The sequence below is a fragment of the Ictalurus punctatus genome, chromosome 2 (genome assembly GCF_001660625.3).
Source record: "Ictalurus punctatus breed USDA103 chromosome 2, Coco_2.0, whole genome shotgun sequence".
NCBI lineage: Eukaryota > Metazoa > Chordata > Actinopteri > Siluriformes > Ictaluridae > Ictalurus > Ictalurus punctatus.
This window is the reverse complement of record NC_030417.2, coordinates 20,417,485-20,441,428: the sequence shown is the minus strand read 5'-3', so window position 1 is coordinate 20,441,428 and position 23,944 is coordinate 20,417,485. Positions and strand designations below refer to the sequence as shown.

The 23,944-nt window shown below is 39.6% G+C and overlaps 1 protein-coding gene across 3 annotated transcripts; it reads right to left on the bottom strand.

Moving 5' to 3' along the window:
- Window positions 1–1,765: 1,765 nt before the first annotated feature.
- On the bottom strand, window positions 1,766–14,812 carry prdm1b (PR domain containing 1b, with ZNF domain). Of its 3 annotated transcripts, XM_017460980.3 has the most exons (7): window positions 14,661–14,812; window positions 13,663–13,932; window positions 8,786–8,905; window positions 6,719–6,971; window positions 4,029–4,903; window positions 3,808–3,936; window positions 1,766–3,290 (listed from the first exon to the last, which is right to left on the bottom strand). In XM_017460980.3, exons 2-7 carry the CDS (start codon window positions 13,831–13,833, stop codon window positions 2,781–2,783), a joined length of 2,058 nt encoding a protein of 685 aa, XP_017316469.1. In that variant the 5' UTR covers window positions 13,834–13,932; window positions 14,661–14,812; the 3' UTR covers window positions 1,766–2,780. The 3 variants fall into 3 exon arrangements, with proteins under 3 accessions (XP_017316469.1, XP_047006841.1, XP_017316478.1); XM_047150885.1 differs by lacking the exons at window positions 13,663–13,932; window positions 14,661–14,812 and adding an exon at window positions 9,625–9,690; XM_017460989.3 differs by lacking the exons at window positions 8,786–8,905; window positions 13,663–13,932; window positions 14,661–14,812 and adding an exon at window positions 7,688–7,841.
- Window positions 14,813–23,944: the final 9,132 nt, after the last annotated feature.

The following is a 23,944-nucleotide window of genomic DNA, read 5'->3' as shown; positions in this document are numbered from 1 at the left end:
AGGCTACCCCACTGCTTAAAAAACTAACACTTAACCGTGCAGACCTGTTTCCCTCCTCCTTTTTCTTTCCAAAATCCTTGAAAGAGCTGTTTTTAATCAACTCTCCATTTTTCTAAAACCAAGCAGTCTGGCTTCAAAAGCAATCACTCCATGGAGACGGCTCTGCTTTCTGTCACTGAAGCCTTATGACTAGCAAGATCAACCTCAAGATCATCTGTCCTCATCCAACTTGACCTGTCTGCTGCTTTTGACACTGTAAACCCTCAGATCCTCCTGTTGACTCTCTCACAGGCAAATCCTTCAAGGTTTTGTGGAGGGGAGGGGCTTCTGAAACAGCACCCTCCTACCTCAACACTCTCCTGAAGGCTTACGTTCCCTCACGCAATCTGTGATCGGTTAACGACCAACGCTTAGTAGTGCCTACTCAGCTTGGCTCAAGGTACCTTTCCAGAATCTTCAAACTATCTGTCCCTCAGAGGTGGAATGAACTTCCAACCTCAATCCGGATAGCAGAACCTGTCACTATTTTCAAAAAACAGCTAAAGACTTAGCTCTTGTTTTTTGGGGTTTTTTTCAAAATATTTTATGGAGAAAGAAAACAAACTTCATGTCAAATAGCAAAAATACCATTCTCACTTTTTGTTATATGCTTACATATACACACATACATACATAATGTAGAAAAGAAAAACAAAATTAAAGGTGCAACCACTTCCACCCACCACCACCACCACCAGCACCACCCCACCTCGGCTCATCATGGTTAACCAATATCTATACCTGGTTATGTATATATTGTAAAACCCAACAACAGGCACAAAAAATTCAAATGGAAAGTGTCTGTAACTCCATAAAATATGAAATAAAGGGTAAGACACACCTCTTCCGTGAACACTTAACTAACCCTTAACGTGCCAACCCCAACATTATTTAAGAAAAAAAAAAAAAAAAAAAAAACAACCTACACTGGCTGTTACACCTCTACTATGCACAATTTGCTTTTCTAGAACTCAATTATAAATCCTGCATGGTAGCACTACTTGTATTGTTCTCCACTTGATACATCCCTTTGCTTGTAAGTCGATTTGGATAAAAGTGTCTGCTGAATGAATAAATGTAAATGTAAATAATATGTTATTTATTAAAGAACGTCATATCATACATTTTTTTTCCAGTTAATAGTCTTCTAAACAGGTTAGTTCTTGTTCTTGCTTACGTTATAGCAGCTAAAAACAGTCGTTCCCTCACCAGTTAGACAAAAACTCATTAGGTTTAAACACATGCACGCACGCGCATACACACACACACACACGTCAAAAACATGAGTAGAAGTTTTGTTGTAAAATGTCTAAAATGTCCAGAAGCACTAGACATATTTCAAATTCTTCAATAAAGAAACTGACAACAGCTTCACTTTTATAACTGCCACAGAGCAAACTAACGGGTTATAACCTGTTTTGCATTGCTCTATGAGCAATGGAATAAAATCATCTAAATTAGACACTGATAGTTAGCATAAATATAGTGAACTAGCGAGCTTTAGTCCTTCCCGTTAAAATTTTAAACTCTCTTTATGTAAAGAAAGAAGCAGGAAGAGAGGAAAAATTCCCCAGGTAAAAGAAAAGCCCTGGATCCAACATTTTTGTTTTGTTTTTTTTTCCATGTGGAGCTCTCTCATTTCAAGAGACTTGGCCACAATTTAATTTAAAATCAATTTGTAAAGTAATTCTTTCAATGGCAAATACAAACAAGAAAAACACTGAAATTTTAGATGAAATATATTTAATGTGCTACATTAAAAAAGTTCAGTGAAAATAAACTCTGACATATAAAGTATCAACATCAAAAATAACTGAGTAAACAAAACTGTACAAAAGAATCCTACATGAAAAACAAAGATAATCCATAAACGAATTCCTGTCATCGTTACGTAACAGTAACCACGCACATGGATCGAGATCCTGCTTTTTCCAGTGCTAATGTTAAATAAATTAGAACAAAGAATACAGTAATAAATTACACCCAATGTGTCCTGGGATCAATAATAACTTCAGTTCCTGCTGTGGATTTGGTGCTCAAGAAAATACACCAAAAGTTCAGTTCAGTGTTGTACGACCGAATTACTACATTATACTGAAAGCAAAAAAAAAAAAAAAAAAGAAAAAGGACTTCTCTAAATAATAAATAATAAAATGGAAGTCTGACTTCTCTTTAAAGAAGTAGGATCAAAAAAGATTGCAAACCAAAGATTGCATAATTATTTGCAGAATTTCTTATACCTCGAGTTACAGCGAGTGTGCCTCAGAAACGGCGTACGCGGAAAACATTCACACAACAAAGCCCTGATATATTTTGTATATATTGTTAACAATTCCCTGATTGACAGCATTTCCTGAGGGAAAAAAAGTCGATATTATTTTTCAAACAACAGCAATAACAGTGTACAAAAATGACATTTTCTATATTTCTAAAAACAGACACAAATAGTACTGAGAGTAATAAGTTAATATGAACTCAAAAACACACAAAACAAAACAAAATATAACAAGTACCATGATGTAACTGATCGTCTTCACTCTCTGCCCAAAGAACAGAAGGCTTAAGTGCAATTATTACGTCTTTGGAAATGCTGTTTATGTATTTGGTGCTTCTTGGCTTGGTTTAGCTCTCGTGCTCTCAGGTTTTTTGTTTTTGTTTTAATGGAATATACTACATGCAAACACAGATGATTTTTAGACTACTTCTGGGACTGGAATCTAAACATCCTTTCCTTTTGTTGCTCATTGTACTCTTCCTTCACCACCAAAGCGCACCACGCTGGCTCTCTCTTGCCATTGCCCCAGTCCGGAGGTTTTCAGCAGGTCAGGGTCCGAGGCTTTTTTGAAGTGGCTGGGTTTGGGTCGATCGTCCAGCTCCAGCCACCTCTCCAGAGCAGCATCAACTTCGATCTCCGATGAATTCTCTACGAGAGCTTCAGCCTCAGCGCTGACATCAAATTGCTCGAGGATCTCAGAGGCGTACCTCAGCTCGGGACTTTCAGGCCGGGAATTGGCGGTGCAACATCCCGAGCGACGGTGTAGCCTGAGGGAAAAGTGATGGAGGAAGCCACGGTGGCACAATGGGCAGCAATGTGGTCGCTCGCTTGAGCTGTGCATGCGGCGGTGCAGCTTCAGGTGGATGTATTGCGTGAACTTGGTCCCACATACTTTGCACTGGTAGGGCTTCTCTCCTGAGTGTAAGCGCAGGTGTGTCTTCAGGTTGCTGGTGCTGCTAAAACGCTTCTGGCACACCTGTGGGATAGTCAACAGAAGCAGTGTTTGTTATTTAACTCAGGCCTATTGTGCAAGCAGGCCATAAAGAAAAAGGTGCACCAAAACACGAGCAAGCCAAAAGCTTTATGACAATGGGCTCTTTATCTCGCCTTGGAATGCAGGGGGCAAGTTAGACATGTTTATATCATGTGCGCTCAACCTCTCTCTTGGGCAAGAGGGTGCGTCATGTCTGAGATATAAAAAGAACAGGTTGACACCACTGTCACGCACTTAGGGATTAATGTACAACAAAGTCAGGGCATTAATTAAAGGTGCTTAAGGAGTAGGTGAAAGTACTGTACCTGCAGATAAACAATGCCTTGGGTGCATGTCATCATGTGCGAATGACACACACCCACATTTCTACTCCTCTCACTTTCTTACAGATTCATAAACATTCTTATAAAATAATCCCTCATTACTCAGTTATGAATTTTCACTGTGGCATTTATTATACTTTCATTTACTTTTATTTATTTATTTAAATCGCTCTCACCTGACACTCATGGGGTTTCTCTCCAGTGTGGACAAGATGATGTTTCTGTAGGTGTGCCAGCTGGGTGAAGCTCTTCTTGCACAGTGGACACTGAAATGGCCTCTCTCCATTGTGCACCCGCAAGTGCACCTGAAAAAAAAGACTTACTAATTAGAACCTACTAGATCTTCATTAAGGTTACACCCCTTTGACTCACCCCAGAGAACATCTGCGTCACGCACCTTCAAGTTGGACAGCTGGCCAAAGGTCTTGAAGCAGACGTTACACTCGTACTTGATCTTTCCATTCTGTTTCTTTAGTGGGTATGGAAGGGACTTGTACCCTGGACCTTGTGGTGACACGGATGATGATGATGATGATGATGTCAGAGAGCTGATCTTTGGCATAGCAGCCAAGCTGAGGTTGATGGCCTCCTCGCATGGATGCTCAGACCCTGGGGAGTGCTTCATGAGGGGGTAGAGTTCGGGGGAGGCCGGGGCACCGTGGGGAGGTGATGTATTCATATGCCGCTCTTCCAAGCTGGTATGAGGATGTAGGACAGGATAAGGAAGATTAACAGGGAGTGGGCCTGGTTGAGTCATGGCTGAAAAGGGCAGGGCTTCACTTGCCAGGACATTGCTGTAGTGGAATGGTCCTCTGGGGGGTGGAATAGAGGGGACAGAAGGTGTGTAAGGGCTTAGAATGAGTTGGGGATAATGAGGGTCAAAAGTAGGCAAAAAATGGTAGGTGTGTGGCAGAGAAGGGTATGGTGTCAAGTCTTCCCTGGATTGGTAATAGCTCTGGGGATGCAGTGGAAGGTCTCGGTCAGGGCACGACTGAGAAACAAGCTTAGGATGTGATTTGTGTGTTCTGTCCTGGGGAAACTTCTTACTGGAGTCCATCAAGTGCTGATCTGGAGTGCTGGGTGGCGTGTCCGGCTCAATGGCCTCCACGTCAATCTTTTCCTCAGTTTCCTCAACCTCGTCCTTTCCTTCCTTTGTTACCTCTTCTTGACTGTGGAGGCTGTAAGGCTGTGATGCCTGTTTGGGATGGCAGGTCCACTGAGGTAGGCAGTACTTCTGGAGGTCAGCTTCAATCACATCACCACCAAAGTGCTCTACGATGGAGAAAGCAAAAAGATCATCAGAGGCACAGCAACAAACAACATGGCCTTCACACACCTACTCATCGCCTTCTCTCTCATGGCCTCACTTATGGTAAACGGCAGATGTTTCAGTTTTGGTTTGACAAGAGGAGATATATTGCAACAGTTTCTATCTGATGTAGAGTCAGTACTGCTATCACACATCACCTTGATTACTAGTGTGTGGGAGTTCACGGGTGTGCACAACTGACTGCGTGTGTGTTTCAGTGGGCGTGTGTGTATGAGAACACAGAAGCCAAGAGTAGCAGTCATACTTCTCGTTCAGAAACTGTGCTGACTCACCATGTCAGCAGATGTCTCTAACCACAGGAAAAAATCCTTTATCACGACCTCAGCTTCAGCAGTCACTGACACATTTGACAAGGAACTAAGATGACGGTGGAAACCACACGATCCCATCCACACTGAGCAGGTAAACAGAAAACCACTAAGCCACAAATAAAATGTGACTCAAAAAACTGCCAAATCATGGAGTATGGCTTCATCATCATCATCATCTCTTACAGAGAGGGGAAGGAGATTTCAAAAACAGATTATTGCCCTGTGGTCGAGGCCTGCTTCCTCAAACCTGATGTGAACAAATCCTTTACGGGCAGCATGCACCGTCAAATAGGAAAGTGAAAATGGTCAACCAGACGGAGTTACCAAACGCAAAGAGGAAGAAAAAAAAACAAAATAATATGCATGTTCTGGACCAAATTATATTTTCAAATCTAATTGATGACCCCTGCTTTAGGAATTCCCTCAAAATTTCTATCATAGCAATCATAGAAGTATTCACATGCTGATGCCAAGCCATCCTCAGATGACTTGAAAAAATTCCAGCCCATCAATCCTGCCACACGCTGTTTTTTTTTTTTTCTTCATTCGTCTGCCCAGTTACTACGAGCTGTGGATGTGACTTAACACTTTTTTTTTACTCATTAGACTTCTCTGAATCTCAATTCAGGAAGTAAATGTTGTAAACCAACCGACGTGACGCGAGACTTTTCAGAGAAAGAAGCTTGAGGAAAGTCAAACAAAGCTTGATGGGAAAAGCTTCCTGTACAGGGACGTTCCAACAATTAGACGTGATTGTGTAATGAGAGCGAGCGAGAAAGAGAGAGTCATCAGCTCAAAAGTCACACTGTAGGTTTGCCAGCATGGAGGCACAACAGTAAATATGTGTGTACAATACACACACGCACTCTCTTTCTCTTTCTGTCTGAGCAGTGAATAGAGCAGGAAACAGACGCACTAAAGGCCATTGTCTGGCAGGATGTCTCAATGTGAGAAAGATATTCTTTCAAGGTTTCACCTTTGATAAAACATAACACCCATTTAAACACTTTCATTTACAAAAAAACAGGACAGCAAGGTAGAAACAACAGCTGTGACTATTCTTTGTGTGAGGTGATTTGTGTAAATCTGTTTTTCGAAGTAGACGAGGATGAGAGCTGCATTTACCTGTAAGCCAACCTGCTAATGAACCCCTACCTACACACACACACACACATCAGCTGATCAGAGATACACAGATAATCCAGACAGTGGCTAGCGGAAAAACTGACTAGTGCCATGACAATGCATGCTATTACATTGCAGAGAAAGTACATAATAAAAAGAAAAGTTAGAAATTCTACGAGAGAATGAGAGGGAACTATGGATCGCCTTTGAGCTCTAAGATGGAAGGCAAATCCTACAAAATGATGAGAATACAGCTGATTGAAATCTGAGATCCTTGAGGAATCCCGATTATATTGTATATACTATACAATATATACTCACTCGGTTTCAAGCCGTCTGTTTGCTCTTCCGCGTGTCCACACAGCCTTTTTGTGAACTCCTGGCTATACCACACGAGCAGCTCTCTCTGTGGATCCACGGGCCTGATGGTGTAGAAGAAGACTTCACGCCCGTTCTGACACGCCACCAGGTTTTGTTCAGACGGGGAACGCGCTGGGTTGACGAAACGCATCCAGTTGCTGCGCTGCACGTCATATCCATCAATGAAGTGGTGAAGCTGCCCGCCGGAGTAAATCTGAAAGACAAGAAGTTAGATAATGGTTACTGGGAGCATGAATAAATATAACTTGGTCAACATAGTGGCATAAAAATGCCTCTTGATAAATTTTTTTTTTTTTAAACTCCAAAAAGCAAAAGTACAGCTCTTTGCTTAATAACATCTCTGCACTTGAGATAATAAAATAACTATATAATTATAAATAATTACAGATATTTTATAATTATATAAAATACTTGAACAATGTATAATATATAAAATATACAACATAAAAATTATATATAATATAAACATATATATCATAAATATGCTTTTTTTATTATTATTATTATTAAGTATAACAGCGAAGAGAATGAAAAGGAGAACAGCCAATCAAACGGGTAAGAGAAATAATAGAGAGAAGAAAGAAATCTTAGCCAAACAACCAACACAATACATTAAAAAAAGGAAACACATGGCAATTTTCAAAAGTAAAACAATAAAAAACAATAAAACAATTTTAAAAAAGTCATACAAAATAGCTAATACACAAATGACCTTTAGACATTTCTCACAGGTCTAATTTGAGAAATTTGATTAAATTAAGATGAAATTAATATTAAGACCGCCACTTCATTACCAAAAATCACTCCATATCACCACCTCCAGACATTAAATCAACCAGAGAGAGAGAGAGAGAGAGACAGAGAGAGAAATCACAGAAATCAGTGACGTGGAAAAGTGAGTTTATTCACCTCTGCCATGTAAGGCTTGCTCTTCATGCCCGTTCCTTCTTTCAGCCTTTCTTTCTGAACACTCAAGTGTGTTTGAGCGCGAGTATCTGTCTATCAGAGTGAGAGTGTGCGTGTGTGTGTGTTTCTCTTTCTGACAGTGGTATCAAATCTCCACTTACCTTTAAAAAGGCAAGGGGGCGGAGCCAAGAACAGAAAACAACAATGTTGCATGCTTCTACCTCCTCTCTCTCTCTCTTTCTCTCTCTCTCTCTCTCTCTCTCTGTGTGTGTGCGCGCGCACGCACGCAACACGTGTGCGCAGTGTAAGTGTTTGAAACTTGACAGATTTTCACACAGTACAGACGCACTTACAAACAGACACACACACACACACACCTGAGTGAATATTAGAAACAGGAGCCGTAAGTGAACAGGAAGTTGGGACGGATTTTACAGGAAATAAGGGACGGAAAGGGCACTGGCGAGCCCTAAGGGGACTAAGTCAGCACTGGAAAACCCAGAGTGGCTCATACTCCGCTGTGCGTGCACACACACACACACACACACACACACACACACACACGTGCAAAAAGCAAAACAGATGGTTAATGGGAATGGATGAAAGAAATGTAATACTGTAATGTTATATCAAAATGAAAGTGCTGTACATACAAGGTGTGAATACAAATCTCTCTCTCACACACATACACACACTTTCTTTCTATGAGCTCGTGTGTGTTGTGATATTAAGTGTTTTGCTATATGTGTCAGCATTTTGCGGCCACGCCTGTTCAAGGACCCACACTTACTAAAAAGTTCTCTGGGGACTAAATGCATGATATGTTTTTCTCTCGACACTGCGAAAGCCAACCAGGAACCCACACTGACGCGGATAAGATCAGATCTCTGCAAAGTTCCTATGTATTTTCCAGCTAAGCCCGGGGCACTGTGTATTCCTGCACGTTTGCACGGTGCGCATGAGCGCATGTGGGCGCTTCCTCAGAAATTCCTTCCTGAACAAGTCTAGCTACATTGTTCCCAGTGTGAGTGCGCATAAACAATGAGCATGGTTGCCAGAAGTTGAGTTATACTTCCAGTCTAAATGCATAGCCTCACTCACCCTCCAAAAATATTTCCTGTTGGCATGAGGCGAGACCTCGTCTTTGGCGTAAATCTCACCCTGCAAGGGGCCGAAGCGTGTGCCCCGGGGTAGATACTCCTTACTGAAAACACCTGTCACCTGGAAAAAAAAAAAAAACACTTAATCAGTCAATCAATAAATCAAGTTCTTTCCAACTTTAGAATCGAAATACACTGCTATAAAATATCATTTTATTTATCTGAATCATATTTGGGCTGCACGCTGATACACAGGTTAGCATTGCTGCATCACAGGTTACGGTCTGTATGGAGTTTGCTGCCCGTATCCACATGGGATTCCTCCAGGATTTCCGTTTTGCTCGCATCTCTCAAAAACACACCAATGGGTGGATTACACTAAATCCCCCCATGGTGTAGTATTCCCACCTCACACCCAGTGTTCCCAAAATAGACTCTCGATCCACCAAGACCCTGGCCAGGATAAATCACAACCCTAAGAGCCAGAAGATCCCTGAGTCCTGTTTGAGGAGAAGAACTTGTACTTCTACAAGAAGTACACAGTGGTGTGAAACATCTGCAGTTGTCCTTTGACCTTGTGTCCCTGTTATCGTGCTTCCAAATGAATAACTGGTTTATTAGTGGTGTAAAGAAAAAATCATTCAGATCGGAAAATCGGTCCAACAGTCTACAACCTCAACAATTTACATGCCAGAAAAAGGATTTACATGCCAGCCTCTCTTTATTCTCTCTCTTGATGTTAATAAGACAAAAAAAAACCACAGCTTTAAAGTGTAAACATCTCTTTCCTGAGGACTTTCCCATGGTGGAAAGCGTAAATTTAAATGAACTGAATCATACTGGTGCCCTGTGATGGATTGGCGTCATATCCAGAGTGTATTCCTGCGCCATGCCTAGTGTTCCCAGAATAAGATCCGTATCAACCTCAACCCTGAGCAGGATAAAGTGCTTACTGAAAGTGAGTGAGTGAGTGAATCATACGCGATCAGACCTAAACCTAATCGTATTGGTACTAAAATGAATCATATCCGTGCTGAACCGAGTCATATCAGTGCTGAATCAAATCCTGTAAGTGCTGAATTGAATCATATCGGATCAGTAATGAATTGACACTTATTGAATCGTTATCTATGTATATACAGTCAGGTCCATAAGTATTTGAACAGTGGCACAACTTTCATAATTTTGCCTCTGTGTACCACCACTATGGATTTGAAATATAGCAATCAAGATGTGATTGAAGTGTAGACTTTCGGCTTTAATTCAAGGGGTTTGACAAAAAATGTTTAATTAACCGTTTAGGAATTACAGATATTTTTTACAGTCCCTTCATTTTCACAGGCTCAAAAGTAATTGGACAACTGAATATAATCATAACTATTAGGATTATTTTTAATACTGGGATGAATAGCCTTTGCAGTCAGTGACTGGAACTCATGGAACCAATATTCACTCATGACCTCTGAACAGGAAGTTATCTGTGTGAAATATGGACAGGTGGAACTTGAGTGAGTTGAGGTGACTGAGCAGACCTAGATGTCCACTTTCCCCTTGTTCTGCTCCACTGACCTACTAACCCCAAGTGGGCTTGGTCGGCAACTCATTATCATCTTATTGGCTAAAAACAGCATGACAGACAGACGGTACTCAACACATAATATCACACGTTTCTGAATTTTGTTGATTACTTTGTGTTACATTTAGGAAGATGACACCTAAATAGGCAGCATTTATTACCCCAAATTTTTCTACCCAATTTGGTCACCTGCCAAATACCCCACCAGCCAGCTCTCAGCTTCCATGTGATTCCTCCATGACAATGTCCACGATTGGCTAATGCTGCTCTGATTGACAGGAGAGAGAGATTATGCCCCACTTACCCAGACAGTGTGGCCAGTTTTGCTCCCTTTTCTCCCGTCATCATTATGCTAACTCAGGAAGCATTTAAGTGGGAATTGCCTGCTTCACATTCCCAATGTGTCTTTTTAAAAACGTCTTTTACAACATTTGTTAGACACTCTTATCCAGACATTAATCTCATTTATACAACTGAGCAGTTGACAGTGATGGGCCTTGCTCAAAGGCCCAGCAGTGACAGCTTGGCAGCTCACATCCTTCTGAAGTGTATTCCATCTTACATCTGAGCTAGCACTCCATTTAAGACATATTACATATCAAATCATGTTACATTGGAGGAGATGGAGAAAGGAGAACTGGAGAAGCTTATGATTAGGTTAGATCTCAGAAAGTTGAGGTGGAAGGAGAAAAATTGTTTAAAAAAAAAAAAGGAACAGTCAGGGCCAGGAGATGGGAAATGAGAGTAGAAGTGACAGCGGAATTGTTCGTTGTTAATCTTGCATAAATAATTGGTCAGTCTGTTATGATTAACCTCGGGGTGGGGGGGTCAGTTGGAGGGGGTAGTGGTTTTGGGGGTTGGAGTAGAATAAGTGCCGCTTCAAGCTTCACTGAACACACTCCCTTCACTCCTCAACTGTCTTCTTCCAGGAACTAAAGTTAATCGTTAAGGCTTAACCTACTTCCTGTTTGTTTGTGTGTGTATGTGTGTGTGTATGTGTGTGCCATGTGGGAACCCAAGCTGGTTAACGAGTACAGTATCCTCTAGTACCCTAGAATATTGTTCGGTTTTGTCCAGCTAGGCTTTTTATAAAGGTTACAAACTGTACTTTTCTTGTCACTGACAATTTCGTATAGTGTGTATGTTTATACCATTAAAAATACTGATGTACCTTTTTACCCTTTTAACATACCATCCCAGATAAAAACAAACTGAAGGTACAAAAATGTCCCAACTTTGCTTGTACAATGAGGAAATATACAATTTGGTATATTTATATCTGAGAGTGTAGGTAGAACTAAACAGATTCCATTTCATAAATATACTGTTTATACAGGTAAAATTTATAAAGAACCCTTCAGGAACTCCTTTTATCGTCCACCATGAAGAAGATACCAGCCATGTTATGTTCTCAGATTTGGGGAATCAAATCTAGAACTGGAAAATGTCTGATGTGTCGAAAAAAGCCATGCATGAGAATTTAGCTTCACAGCCCCAGACAGTTTCCCAGATCTCTATGTCTTTAAAAAAAGGAAGGAAGAGCTGAATGGCAACACTTCAGGGGCTGTCCAAGAATCGGGACGCTCAGAGGATTGTGGGATTTCCAGGAAGAAGTTTGCATGCTTCACGAGCACCCGAGAGACACTTTCACAGAACAGATGAGGAGGGAAACCACTAGAGGAAAAAGGTCTGCTTTCAGGGAAGTGTGAAACCTGACACGATTGCTTTATGCATTACCGTCAAAGCGTTTTTGTGAAATACTAAAACGTGAGAACCTTTTGATAAGGTTTTGTTTGCTAGCCTGTGAACGTCTGCATTAGCAAGGCAGAAAGGAAAAGGAAAAAGAAAGAGAAAAAGGGAAGAGAGAGAGAGAAGTGGGCAGTATAGGCCTCTTCTGTGTTGTGCTTAGTAATAATAATAATAATAATAATAATAATAATCTTGATTTTTAATTATGCAGTATTTTTCATTTTGAGTGTGGAACTTTCACACACGAACTGAGAGAAGTCTGTCTGGTGAAAGTGTGATTTTTTTTTTCTTTCTATGCAAAATATTAACGAGCAATGCTCTGTGTGTGCAGAGGTGTGTGTGTTTGGCATGTTTTTATTTCTTGGTGAGGACCAAACGTCCCCAGAAGGATAGGAATGTCTGACGCTTTTGACTTTGTGGCTGATTCCTATTAGTTGGTACCCACTATGTCAGTGAAAGGACCTCACAAGTATTGTAAGACAAGTATGTGTGTGTGTGTGTGTGGGGGGGGGGGTGTCTGTGTGTGTGTGTGAGGGTGTTATTTTCTCCCCAGACTTCACACCCTGACTGAACCGAGGACCGCAAATTCACACCATTTGCATGGCAAGACGAAAAAATAACCGAGGATGAGACAGAGGAACAATCTGCCATCTATTTTAGAAAATAATAAATTAGCAATGACGAAAGAGAGAGTGTGTGTGAGAGAGATAGCGGGTGAGATAAAGATAGATAGATAGAGAGAGAGAGAGTGTGAGAGAGAGAGAGAGAGAGAGAGAGAGAGAGAGAGAGTGAGTTTGTCAGATGGAGAGAGTGTGCATGGAGGAGGAAGGAAGAGAAGACAACCGCAGCAAAGAGTGAAAAAAAAAGCAAACACACAGAGGGCTGATAGAGCGAAAGTAATCCAGTAATGTTAATCTGCTTCACATCATAACGACAGTACGCTGAGCAGATAACGCACGTAACGATGAGTCTTCTGATCAGCTTTGGACCACACACACACACACACACACACACACACACACACACACAGAGTCCAAAAGCCATGCGTTGACACACTCATCTTTCTCAGTAGGTGATACAGAGAATGAAAAAGGTGGTGTGATGTGGATCAATAGTGAAACTCAAAAGAGTAGGAGAGAGTGAAAATAGAAAAGACTGTGTGTGTGTGTGTATGTGGGAGAGAGAGAGTGAATTGATGCAATTACGGTGAATCAGTGGCCATGTCACCTGTCAGCATTTAGCTTCTCTGATTCCTGACTGTCACTGAGTGAAACTAAGCCTCACATACACACACACACGCACACACACGCACACACACGCACACACACGGCCATCAAACCACTCTTTGACTCTCAGAGCTGGAATGATATCTCAAATCTGATTGGTTTTATATGAATGCCCTCATTCTGACACATCATCGTTTCTATAGTAACAGCTCATTAACAACAAGATATTTATTCTCCAGTGTCAGTGCTTTGTAAAAGCCAGAAGTAAAGGTGCAATGTTACGTATGTTAAGGAGTTTACGCTTTGCATCATGACTGCTGTACTCACCTCGTTGTCAGAGCCATACAAGAAGGCGAGGTTGCCAGGGATGGACGTCATGGCTCTGGGAAGGTCGAAATCAGGCTCAAACGGCTGATCGTGGACGATGTAAGTGCAGTTGAGAGCGAAATCCACCTCACGCCACTTGCTCACATTCCTGAGACATGACTCCTGCTTCATCTCGTCTTCTGTTTCCTGATTCAGGGGCTGGGTTTGGTTCGCTCGGTTTGCTGTGGTTCTTCAGGGCAGAGGTTCTTCTCTTAGCTTTCTATGGTAATGCTAAGATATAAAAGGTTTAAGTTTCATGAAAGAAATCCAAACAGGCTTTTATTATATCATGACTGTAAACCAATCATCTGTACTGATCACATGAAATACAGAATTCTTCTTTGTCCATAACATTATATGGTAGTAGCAACCAAATATAAATACAGGTGACCTGGAGGAATTTGGTGGGTTTGGTCTGTGACTCATTAATTTCATACACACTGAATATTTGGACTGCCATGTCCAACGTGTTATGTGTCCAAATTAAAAAAAAAAAAAAAAAAAAAAAAGGTTGACAGAATGAAAAGTGAGCTCTGGCTGGATATGCAATCCAGGGAAAGTACGTGGGTCGGTACAAGAGGTTTTGTGTAATCTGGCTCTATTGTTACTAATCACACTATGCCCTGCAATTAGAAAGGGCGAGGACGACTAAAAACAAAGGGTGGATAAAGTCTCGGATGAATCACAAGGAAAGGCAATACAAAAATAGAGAAATAATTATCATATAATCACATGGACGACACTGACCAGGCCAGAAGATCCGGTTAAATATAGCAGATTATGACTTGTGATTGTCTTATGATTGGAATGAATAAGTGTTATTCATGTTCAGAATCCCATTTTCAATCTAATGACCTTGACATTGTGCTAAAAAACAAATAAATAAATAAACCAGTTAATTTTCCATGACAACGCTGTTTTTCATCCATCCATTCATCCACAGGTACTTTTCCACTTACTTAACTCTCATTCAGTTACTCAATCGTCATTTCTTTGGTTACGTCATCCCTCGTTCCTCTCTCTTCTTCAGTCACAAACACATCCTAAATCTTTTCTTCACTTCCTAAATCCAGTTCTGTTCCAGCCGTTTTTGTTTTGTTTTGTTTTGTTTTGTTTTGTTTTTGTTTTTCTTCCTCTATGCCACCTAACTGTCAGCATCTCACTCGTGCCAGGCTTTTGAACATCCGTGAGCATCCAATCGGGGAAATCCCCGTGGTCACGTGACTCAGGATTAGTCTGAAGAGGTCCAATTGGGACGACAGCAGTGCCAACTGAAACCGTAACGTTGCCTTCTTCTCAGGCACCGTGAACGTGAGGAAAGAAATAAAGCAGATGGTGGATCGGGGCTGTGACATCACACACTCAGACGCTTTTCCTTGCTCCGTACTGTTAATGAACGATCTGCTTTCAGCCTCATAACCACCACCCCATCCCCCCTTCACAACAGTCTGACAGTTCACCCAGGCCACACACTCCTCACCTGACCTACATTCAGAAAACGCTGGAAATGTGGAGCAGGTCGAAGAGAAGATCTGTCTGCAGGTCGTCCTGCTCTCTCTAACACACTTCACTTCACTTTAGAAAGAAAATAAACGAAAGAGATGAATTCAGGCATATGCGGGAATCATTTCCTTCACGTATACTGTGATAAATCACTTCTCCACTTTGTTCAGTACGATCTGTTTTTAAAGTAAACCATAATGCCACTGTTTAAGTCACTAAAATAATTAAAAACATATATTTTTAAATGCCAAAAATATGGTATAAAACCATCTCAACACCGGTTCTCATTTTAAAATGTATAGACACGCCCCCATGTCTATCCAACGTATCACTAAGGATAGATAAGTTTGCTAGCTGGCTTTTGACTTCAGGTGGACGTTAAATATGAAAATATAAGGAATATATAATAAATAAAGCATTTTAATCGAGATGGCACCAATCAGTATCAGTATCAGTACCAGATATGGCAGGAAACATATCAGATATCAGATCTTGTAACAAATGGCAAAGATTGCATTTGGATTTGGAAAGGAAATGCATTTTTGGAAGTGGAAATGTTTATATATAGAGAGAGATGTGACATTAAATGATATTTTATTATATATTTTGTATATTATATTCTATTTATTTTGATTGTATGAAATGTATGCTTTATACATTATTATTATTAATCATATTTAGAATGTAAGTGATTTTGTGTGAAAGAGTTTAACTGTGAAGTCCTTCCGCTTATTAGTTTTTAAAGAAAACAATATCGGATGTGTATGCATATCAGCTGATTTTAGCATATTTGTACTGTATTTTATCAAGACAACCTTGAACAACAGTAAGACACTCCTACACAACAACAGTGCATGGCATCAATTAGGTCAGATCAAATATTTAATATATTTATGATACAATAGATTTTTTTCATGCAAAATTCACAGGAGCTAAACTGAAATACTCTGGGTGTGATGTCTGTGTCATTCTTCACATGCTGTAGCACATGGTGTCAATAACTATGGGGTTTCCTTGGTGGTGTTTTTTTGTTTTGTTTTTGCCTTAAGCTCTTGTATTTTGCACTTTAATCATGTGCAATCACAAACTGGAAATGTCACAGTAGTATGAACAGAAGTATTTTTTGGTATGGTTTTGTTAAGTGTAAGTTCAATGTAGAGCGGAGAAGCCAGCAGAGATGGAACAGAACAACTGTAAATACTGTTCATACTGTAAATATGAACAGCATGAAATGGTGGTGGTGGTGGTGGGGGGGGACTATTTGAATACAACAGCAACAACAACAAAGTGTATTCAGGTTTATTTTCAGATTTATCACCCATGACATGAGCACACGCCTTTTACATTCAGTCATGCAGTTAAACAGATACTGAATGAGTGTGTGTGTGTGTGTGTGTGTGTGTGCCAACTCTAATCCGGCCTGTTCAGTGAAACAGTCACTAAATTGGCTGCCATATGGCTCGTGTGGTGGAAGTGTGCCGTTTGTCCTGCTGCGCTAATTTCTCTAATTATCAGACAGTCTGGGAGTAGGCTTAGGACCTCACGGCCGGACGGGTCTCAGCTGGTGGTGCAGCAGAATCTGCCACGAGATCCGTACCAACTGAAACACAGTTGAGATGGAATACAAGATTGAGAAAGATATCGTTTGTCACCATTAACTAAACTTCAAGATTTCTGTAGAGTAACAGTCTTTAATTTAAGATTTTAAAGCTTTTTTGAAGATTGCTTTTTTTACTTAAACAAATTAAACAAGTATAGCCTATATATATATATAAATATATATATATATATATATACATATATACATATATATATATATATATATATATATATATATATATATATATATATATATATATATATATATATATATATATATATATATATATATATATTATCCTATGAATTTTGCCCAGCACGGTCAGTCAGTGATCACTGGGATAACGTGTAATAATCACAATTCGTTATCGGTAAAGATAGTGTTTTATCACGTATTTTTCGACATTTGTAATAGGAACGTTACATTTCACAGCTTACACATTTATATGGAAATGCAGTTTAAAAAGAACTACTAAAACTTTTTGCCTTTTCAGATCAAGCAATTTTCTGGAGACTTGACACACAAAGTCATGAACAAATGTACAAAAAAAAAAAAAACCTTTATAAGAAACAAATCACCACAAACTAATCTGCTAATATGCAAACTAATTTGCATAATGCAAACGTAATGTTCTTAAAGCCTTGTTTAAACAGTTTATATAAATCACTCCATTCTCATTGTTTCCTAATCAGCTGTTTAGTCAAATATGTAATTTCCACCTGGAAACTTTTCTGACTGTATGACTGTACGGTGAACAAACACGGCAGAAAAGTTGCACCAGTTTTCACAATTGTTTTTTTAAATTATGCCTGCCTTTGGTGTAAGATTCTCTAAAGGTGTCATGTGGACCGATTATTCCGAATTAAGTGAGAAGAGATGCAGAAGATTGTAAGGGTGTGGTACAAGAATTGATCTTACCTGGTAATTCAGAGGTAGTTCATTGGAAACACTTTAGAAGAACACACACACACACACACACACACACACACACACACACACACACACACACACACAAATACATAGAAAGAGAAAGAGAGTGATACAAGTGGATTCTTACGTATTTTCAAATAAAAGTGGTAATTTGGTATGAAGCATGTGAGCCATCAGCTCAGGCTCTTGTGTAATACTCATCACACGCCTCGGTCATGAGTGACCTCCAGCTCATGTGACCTTGGAATCAGAAAGAGTCAGAGGATGACCCATATACTAAACACTCAGATTTTACACTCGTCATGAGTTCTTTCCACGATTAATGGTACCAGTTTGCTAATGAGGTACTACTTTCGGAAAGAGAAACCCTCTAGAGTTTGACATAGAAAGTTTCCCCAACTACCAACTTTTTTGACATGTGTTGCGGCCATGAAATTCAAAATGAACTTATTTTTTCCTTAAAATGGTACATTTCCTCAGTTTGAACATTTGTTCTGTTTTCTGTGTTCTATTGTGAATAACATGGGTTTATGAGATTTGTAAATCATTGCATTCTGATTTTATTTACATTTTATACAGCATCCCAACTTTTTTGGAATTGGGGTTGTAGATAAACTTGACTATACTGAAGACATTTTCAGTTTCTATTTGCTAAAAGAAAAAAGAAAAAAAAATTGCAATTAAGTGAAAAGATTCTTTTAGAGGAACCAACTGACTTCTGTGCGCAGTATGGAGTGTATACATTTCTTCTGAATCTATTTTGGTCAAAACACTGAACACTGCGTTCCTCTTTATCTTTGCATTCTTGGGTGCTCTTTTTTCTTCCATCTTTCTGTTTATATAGCAAATGTTAAGAAAGAATTTTATCATGACAGAGAAGCTCACTAATGAGAGACAAGTTGCAATGACTCTGCTTCGTGACTTTGGTTCAGCCACCAATTCATGTTCAACTATTTTAAACCTTGATAACATCATTTCCTGAAGTGCAATGATGCAAAATGGAAGAAGGTAAAGGGTAACACAACAAGTAACTATTCCCAATCATATCGGAACTATTTGCAATCTCTGACACTCAGCGCTTTAGAGCGAGGGTTGCTGGTTATCTGTTGGGGGTCAAAGATTACAGTTCAGTGCTAATCACCCGAAGGACATGGGCACAAATCAGAGGAACCACTAGCTGGGTTTTCATTGGAATTTCCAAAAGAATTTGGACAAAACAATTGCAAATTTAGTCATTCAACTGTGGTCACCTGACAAACGTGATTTGTGAGAACAGTTTTTCTTCCGCATACAGAAAGATTTAACATTTGATGTTAATTTATTTACTCATCTACTCATACTAAGCACTTTATTCTGCTCAGGGTCACTGTGAAGATTCATGGTTTTCTCTTTAAATAAATTGAGAAAAACTTTCATTTCTTCATACAAACAGCGCATGAGTTCCTCTGTGTCATATTTATGTTTAGATGTGTCTATATACAGCGCTCAAACACAACACCCCTACATCATCATTTCTTCAAAAATAAAAAGTTTCCATCACTCCATTTCACAGTTCATCTTTAATGATAGATAAACTTTTCTACCTCAAACAAGCATAGCATCAATTTCTGTGATATTTTAGAATTCTGGCCTTTTCTATTCTGTATCGTAAAAATAAAAAAATCCCCAAGACCCAGCTCTGTACTCTTAGAAAAAATGGTTTCTCAAGAGTTCTTTAGATAACTCAGCATTCTTTGTTTCCTTCCGAAGCTCTCTCTGAAAGGGACTCCCCCAGACAAACAAGCCGAAGACCCATTTAGAGTTTTCCCACCAAGAGTGTATGATTAGTTTTGGCTCCCACAAAGTTTTTCAGCATGACAGTAAAATTGAAAAAACAACAACAACAACAATAACAACAACAACAACAACAACAAATCCCTGGTATTATTTTATATCAAGGACCTTTTCTCTTCCAATTGGTTGAGGGATGAAGATGGTGAAGGTCTACTCCTCAGCCTTGAACTCCAGAACATCTTGTAATATGTTCATTGACGTTTAACTGGCGATTAAAATTGATACGTGGTTTCATTCTGGTGAAATCAAACCACTCGTGAATAATTTTAGCGATAAGCATGCAGTTGTTTTCATCGTGGAATGTGGGAACAGTTTGCACAGTATGGCGGTCCTGCTCCTGTAACACGGCTTCATGTTTGTTAGTTCTTTCTGCACCATGCAAAATAATCATATTGAGACTGGAGAAATTCGAGATGCTCATTTCTGTGTTTTTTTCTGTAGCTGTACTTTTGTGGCATTTAGCAACTATTCCATAAAATGCCCATCTGCCCCCATCTCTTTGACTTGCGACCACTGTTCCTCTTTTTCTGATGTAGTTTTTCCATGTTTGACACAATGCCAGACCTCTAAACATTTCCACTTGGAACATTAAATAATTGTTCAGCTTTGTTAACTGACCTGAGCTTCTAATCCAGATTCCAATATATTTCTTCTTCGAAACTCTTTGGAAATCTTATATAAGGTATTTATTTTAGACTTTCTCTTATAGCCAGTCCACCTGATATAAATCATTATGCTCCCTTTTTACCTCAGTATTTTATAAGTGCAGCAAAGCAGCATGAAAGCTCTTTGCTTGTCCTCTCAAACCTTACAAACACACAAACACACCAACTGAACCTTATCATTGTTGTTTTTGAGGTGAAACCTGAACCCACTTCTGAAGAAACTTATTTTCTTATGAAGCTATTTATGGACTGACATTCATTTTCTCCAAAATCGAAAATACAACCTGCAATTTAAAACTGGACAATCACGGTCTGGAGCTCAGCCCACTTTCTAACCGCTTCACAAACAAACAGGCCGTCCGACCATTCTTTATCAGATGCCGAAACTGCTGGGTGCTTCAATTTCTGAAGATGTGCTATGGAAGAAACATCTGGAGTGGAGATCAGCAGCCGTGTCTGTGCATTAAGTGGATTAAAGATGACGGTGAAGCAATTCTGCTACTTGACATCTGTCCCGAGAAAACAAACAACAGTTGTGCAGTTGAATGCATCAAAAAAAATAAATAAATAAAAAAATCCAGTAATCATCTTTGTTTCAAATCAAAGAAAGTGTTTTTTGCTGCGGGTTTTATTACAGATAAGCTCTGCAAAAAGGCCCATGAAACTCAGCTTTGGGATAAAGCCTCGTTACTACTTCAGACATTTAAAGAGGCATGAAATAGCACCAACAACAACACTGTAAAGTTCTTGAGATCGCTGCTGGCTTCAATTCAATTTTAAACAAAGAGAGAAGTGAAAATAAATGTCCACTCTCAAGGCTCCCACCTCAAAGTAGTACCAGCATCACAGCTAGCAAAGAATGAAGTACACCTGAGCTTAAATATGATCTCTCAGTGATCTCGATGATCTAAGTGACAGAGTGGTGTTACAAAGCCGAGTTTCTGCCACCACTCTCAAGTTGATTATTTTCCTATAACAGTATGTGCCAGAGTGCTTCATTCCTCAATGTTGTGTTTTTTATTACAATGATTAACACTTTTTTTTATTTATTTAAAGAATGACATATTTTTCATCCATTTATAGCTACATTTAATGTTTAGGAAAATCAAACAGATTAGTTTCTGTTTTCACTTACATTATAGCAGCTATAAACTTTTAACAACAGTTCAGTAACAAATGCTTACTCAAGAGGTTTTACTTAGAATCCTCTCTAAAAAGGAAACGTTCAAAAACTTTATCGGTCTTATTAATGTTGTTATCTCTCAAAGTTACACAGTTTCTGCAGATGAGATCATTTTAGAAGAATGTAATGCATATTGCATTTACAGTATGCTCTGGGAAGTCTCTTACAGGATCTATGGATTAAAGAAACCCAACAGAGTGTTTCTTTAGAGCCAAGAACACTTAAATGTCCAACACTTTTTTCCAACACATGACTTTTTTTCCAGTCATTAAGAGTTCTAAAGTGGTACATGACTGCAGTACATGACCTCAATTGTAAGTCGCTTTGGATAAAAGCTTCTGCTGAATGAATAAACGTAAAATGTAAATGTAAACATAAGTAAGATTTTTCAGCCTCAGGCAGTTTAAACTGTCTGACTTTCAGAAATTGAAAAAGAAATGCACAAGACTGAGATCTTGGGCATTGCCATGAGGTTGTGATGATGTGTTACTGCTAAACCCGAGCTGTGAAAACAATCAGAAGAATCTACTGTAGAGGTTTTTCTGATGCTGAGACAAAAAAATTATAGTGTTAACTAAGTACAGCATGTTGGTATGAGGTTTATTTTCATGGGCCTAAGTCCAGGTTTCAATTGCTTGATGTGCATAACGGATAGATATGTGAACCTTCATCTGGGCAAACTTCCTCCTCTGTCATTTTGAAAGACAGAGGTGTGAACTCTGTGGTTTTCATCAGCCTTGCATACTCTCTGGTTCTGTGTCTTTGTATAGCAATGGTCATTGCAAAAGTGCTCTCAAACAGACCTCTGAAGAGGAAATAGTAGAAGAAAGTCCCGGGAGACAGCACAGTTAAAGTGGGAAAGATCTAGCATCAAACATAAGAAGTATGTAAGAGCGTTATAATAGCCAGTGGCGTGTGGGAAAGCCGTACAGGCAGTTTCTTTCATGCCAACCTGAGAATCTGAACTTTCTCACACTCTGCGATGTCAGGCACTAGCGCCCAAGAGAAGCTGCACAGCGCAGACAAAAGCCACAGAGTTCACACCTCAGTCTCTGGAAACATCAACGAGAATATCTGCGTTTAACCATCTCAGCACATCATCCACCCTCAGTGAGGAATAAAACCCTCGGTGGTAGATGACCTCATGATCTCTGGTCCCAAAAACAACAGATTGATGACCAGTTAATTGCTATACACAACAAACACTGGGGTTTATTCTGTCCTGGTTTTAACTCCTACATGACCAGAAAAAGGCGGCTGATACAGTGGTACAGCGGGCAGCGCTGCCGCCCAATAGCTCCACAGCGCCTGGTTCAATCCTGACCTTGGGTTACTTTACTCTGTGAGGAGTTTCCTGTTTCCTCGAGGTTCTCTGGCTTTCGCCCACCTTTCAGAAAACTGCAGACTGGTTCCTCTAAATTGCCCTGAGTACAAGTGCACAGCGACCTACAATGAACCAGCATCTTCTCCCGGGATAGACTCCGGATCCACCGCACTGCCAGACCGGGATAAATCACTTACTGAAGATGAATGAAAGAATATTTGGAGCAAAATAGCTGTTGCTCATCTCTATACCATTTCTTTAGTACCTTTGCATCCATGTTATAAATACAGAGCATGAAACTTTACCTTCAAACCCACAATCAAATCATAGGCTGAAGACAAACCCTGATTAAGTATTACGTTCCATAAAATATATTAAGTCATGGATTGACCTTGCACTCATGGTCATGACTTTGGTATCTCAAGGCCATAACAAAATTTCTGTCTGTGCAACTCATAACCACACCTACTAAAATAAATACATAAATATATCATGATCATTATGTCACGTGTATAATTTTTCACTTTAATTATACTTATTATAAATGTGTCACATTAATATTACTTATGCTTTCAGTACCTCGTAGTTTTTGTACATGATGCACCATGATGAACCTTAATCCGTATGGTTTGTCTGGCTCTCATCAATAATAACCATACACATAAAAAATAATTGGCTATATATATGAGTTAAGCATGATATTACAATCAGTAGTCTTTTTTTTTTGTCTTCGTCTTTGTCTTATGTCTTTAAGTGTAAACCCAAATCCACTTTAATGACTAATTCAGACACAATGCGTCTTCAGGGGTGTTAATCTGATTTCATGGAGTTGTAACAGGTGGGATTAAGGATTAAAATAAAATCTGTCTGAGAGACGGGCTGAGATTTATTCCCAAATCCTTCTGATCAATAATAAGTGGGCTGCTAATTATATCAGAGCAGGAGGAAAGAGTGAGGGCAGAGGACACAGAGAGAGAGAGAGAGAGAGAGAGAGAGAGAGAGAGAGAGAGAGAGAGAGAGAGAGAGAGAGAGAGAGAGAGAGAGAGAGAGAGAGATGGGGGAGGGTAATAGAGATGTCTCAGTCTGAGATGTCTAGACACAGAAATACACACCTGCAGAGACAGGGAAGGGGAGGGGCGCACTGGAAAAGGTAATTTTTATTATTGTGTCATACTGGTACAGCATAATGATAATTTCATAACCCT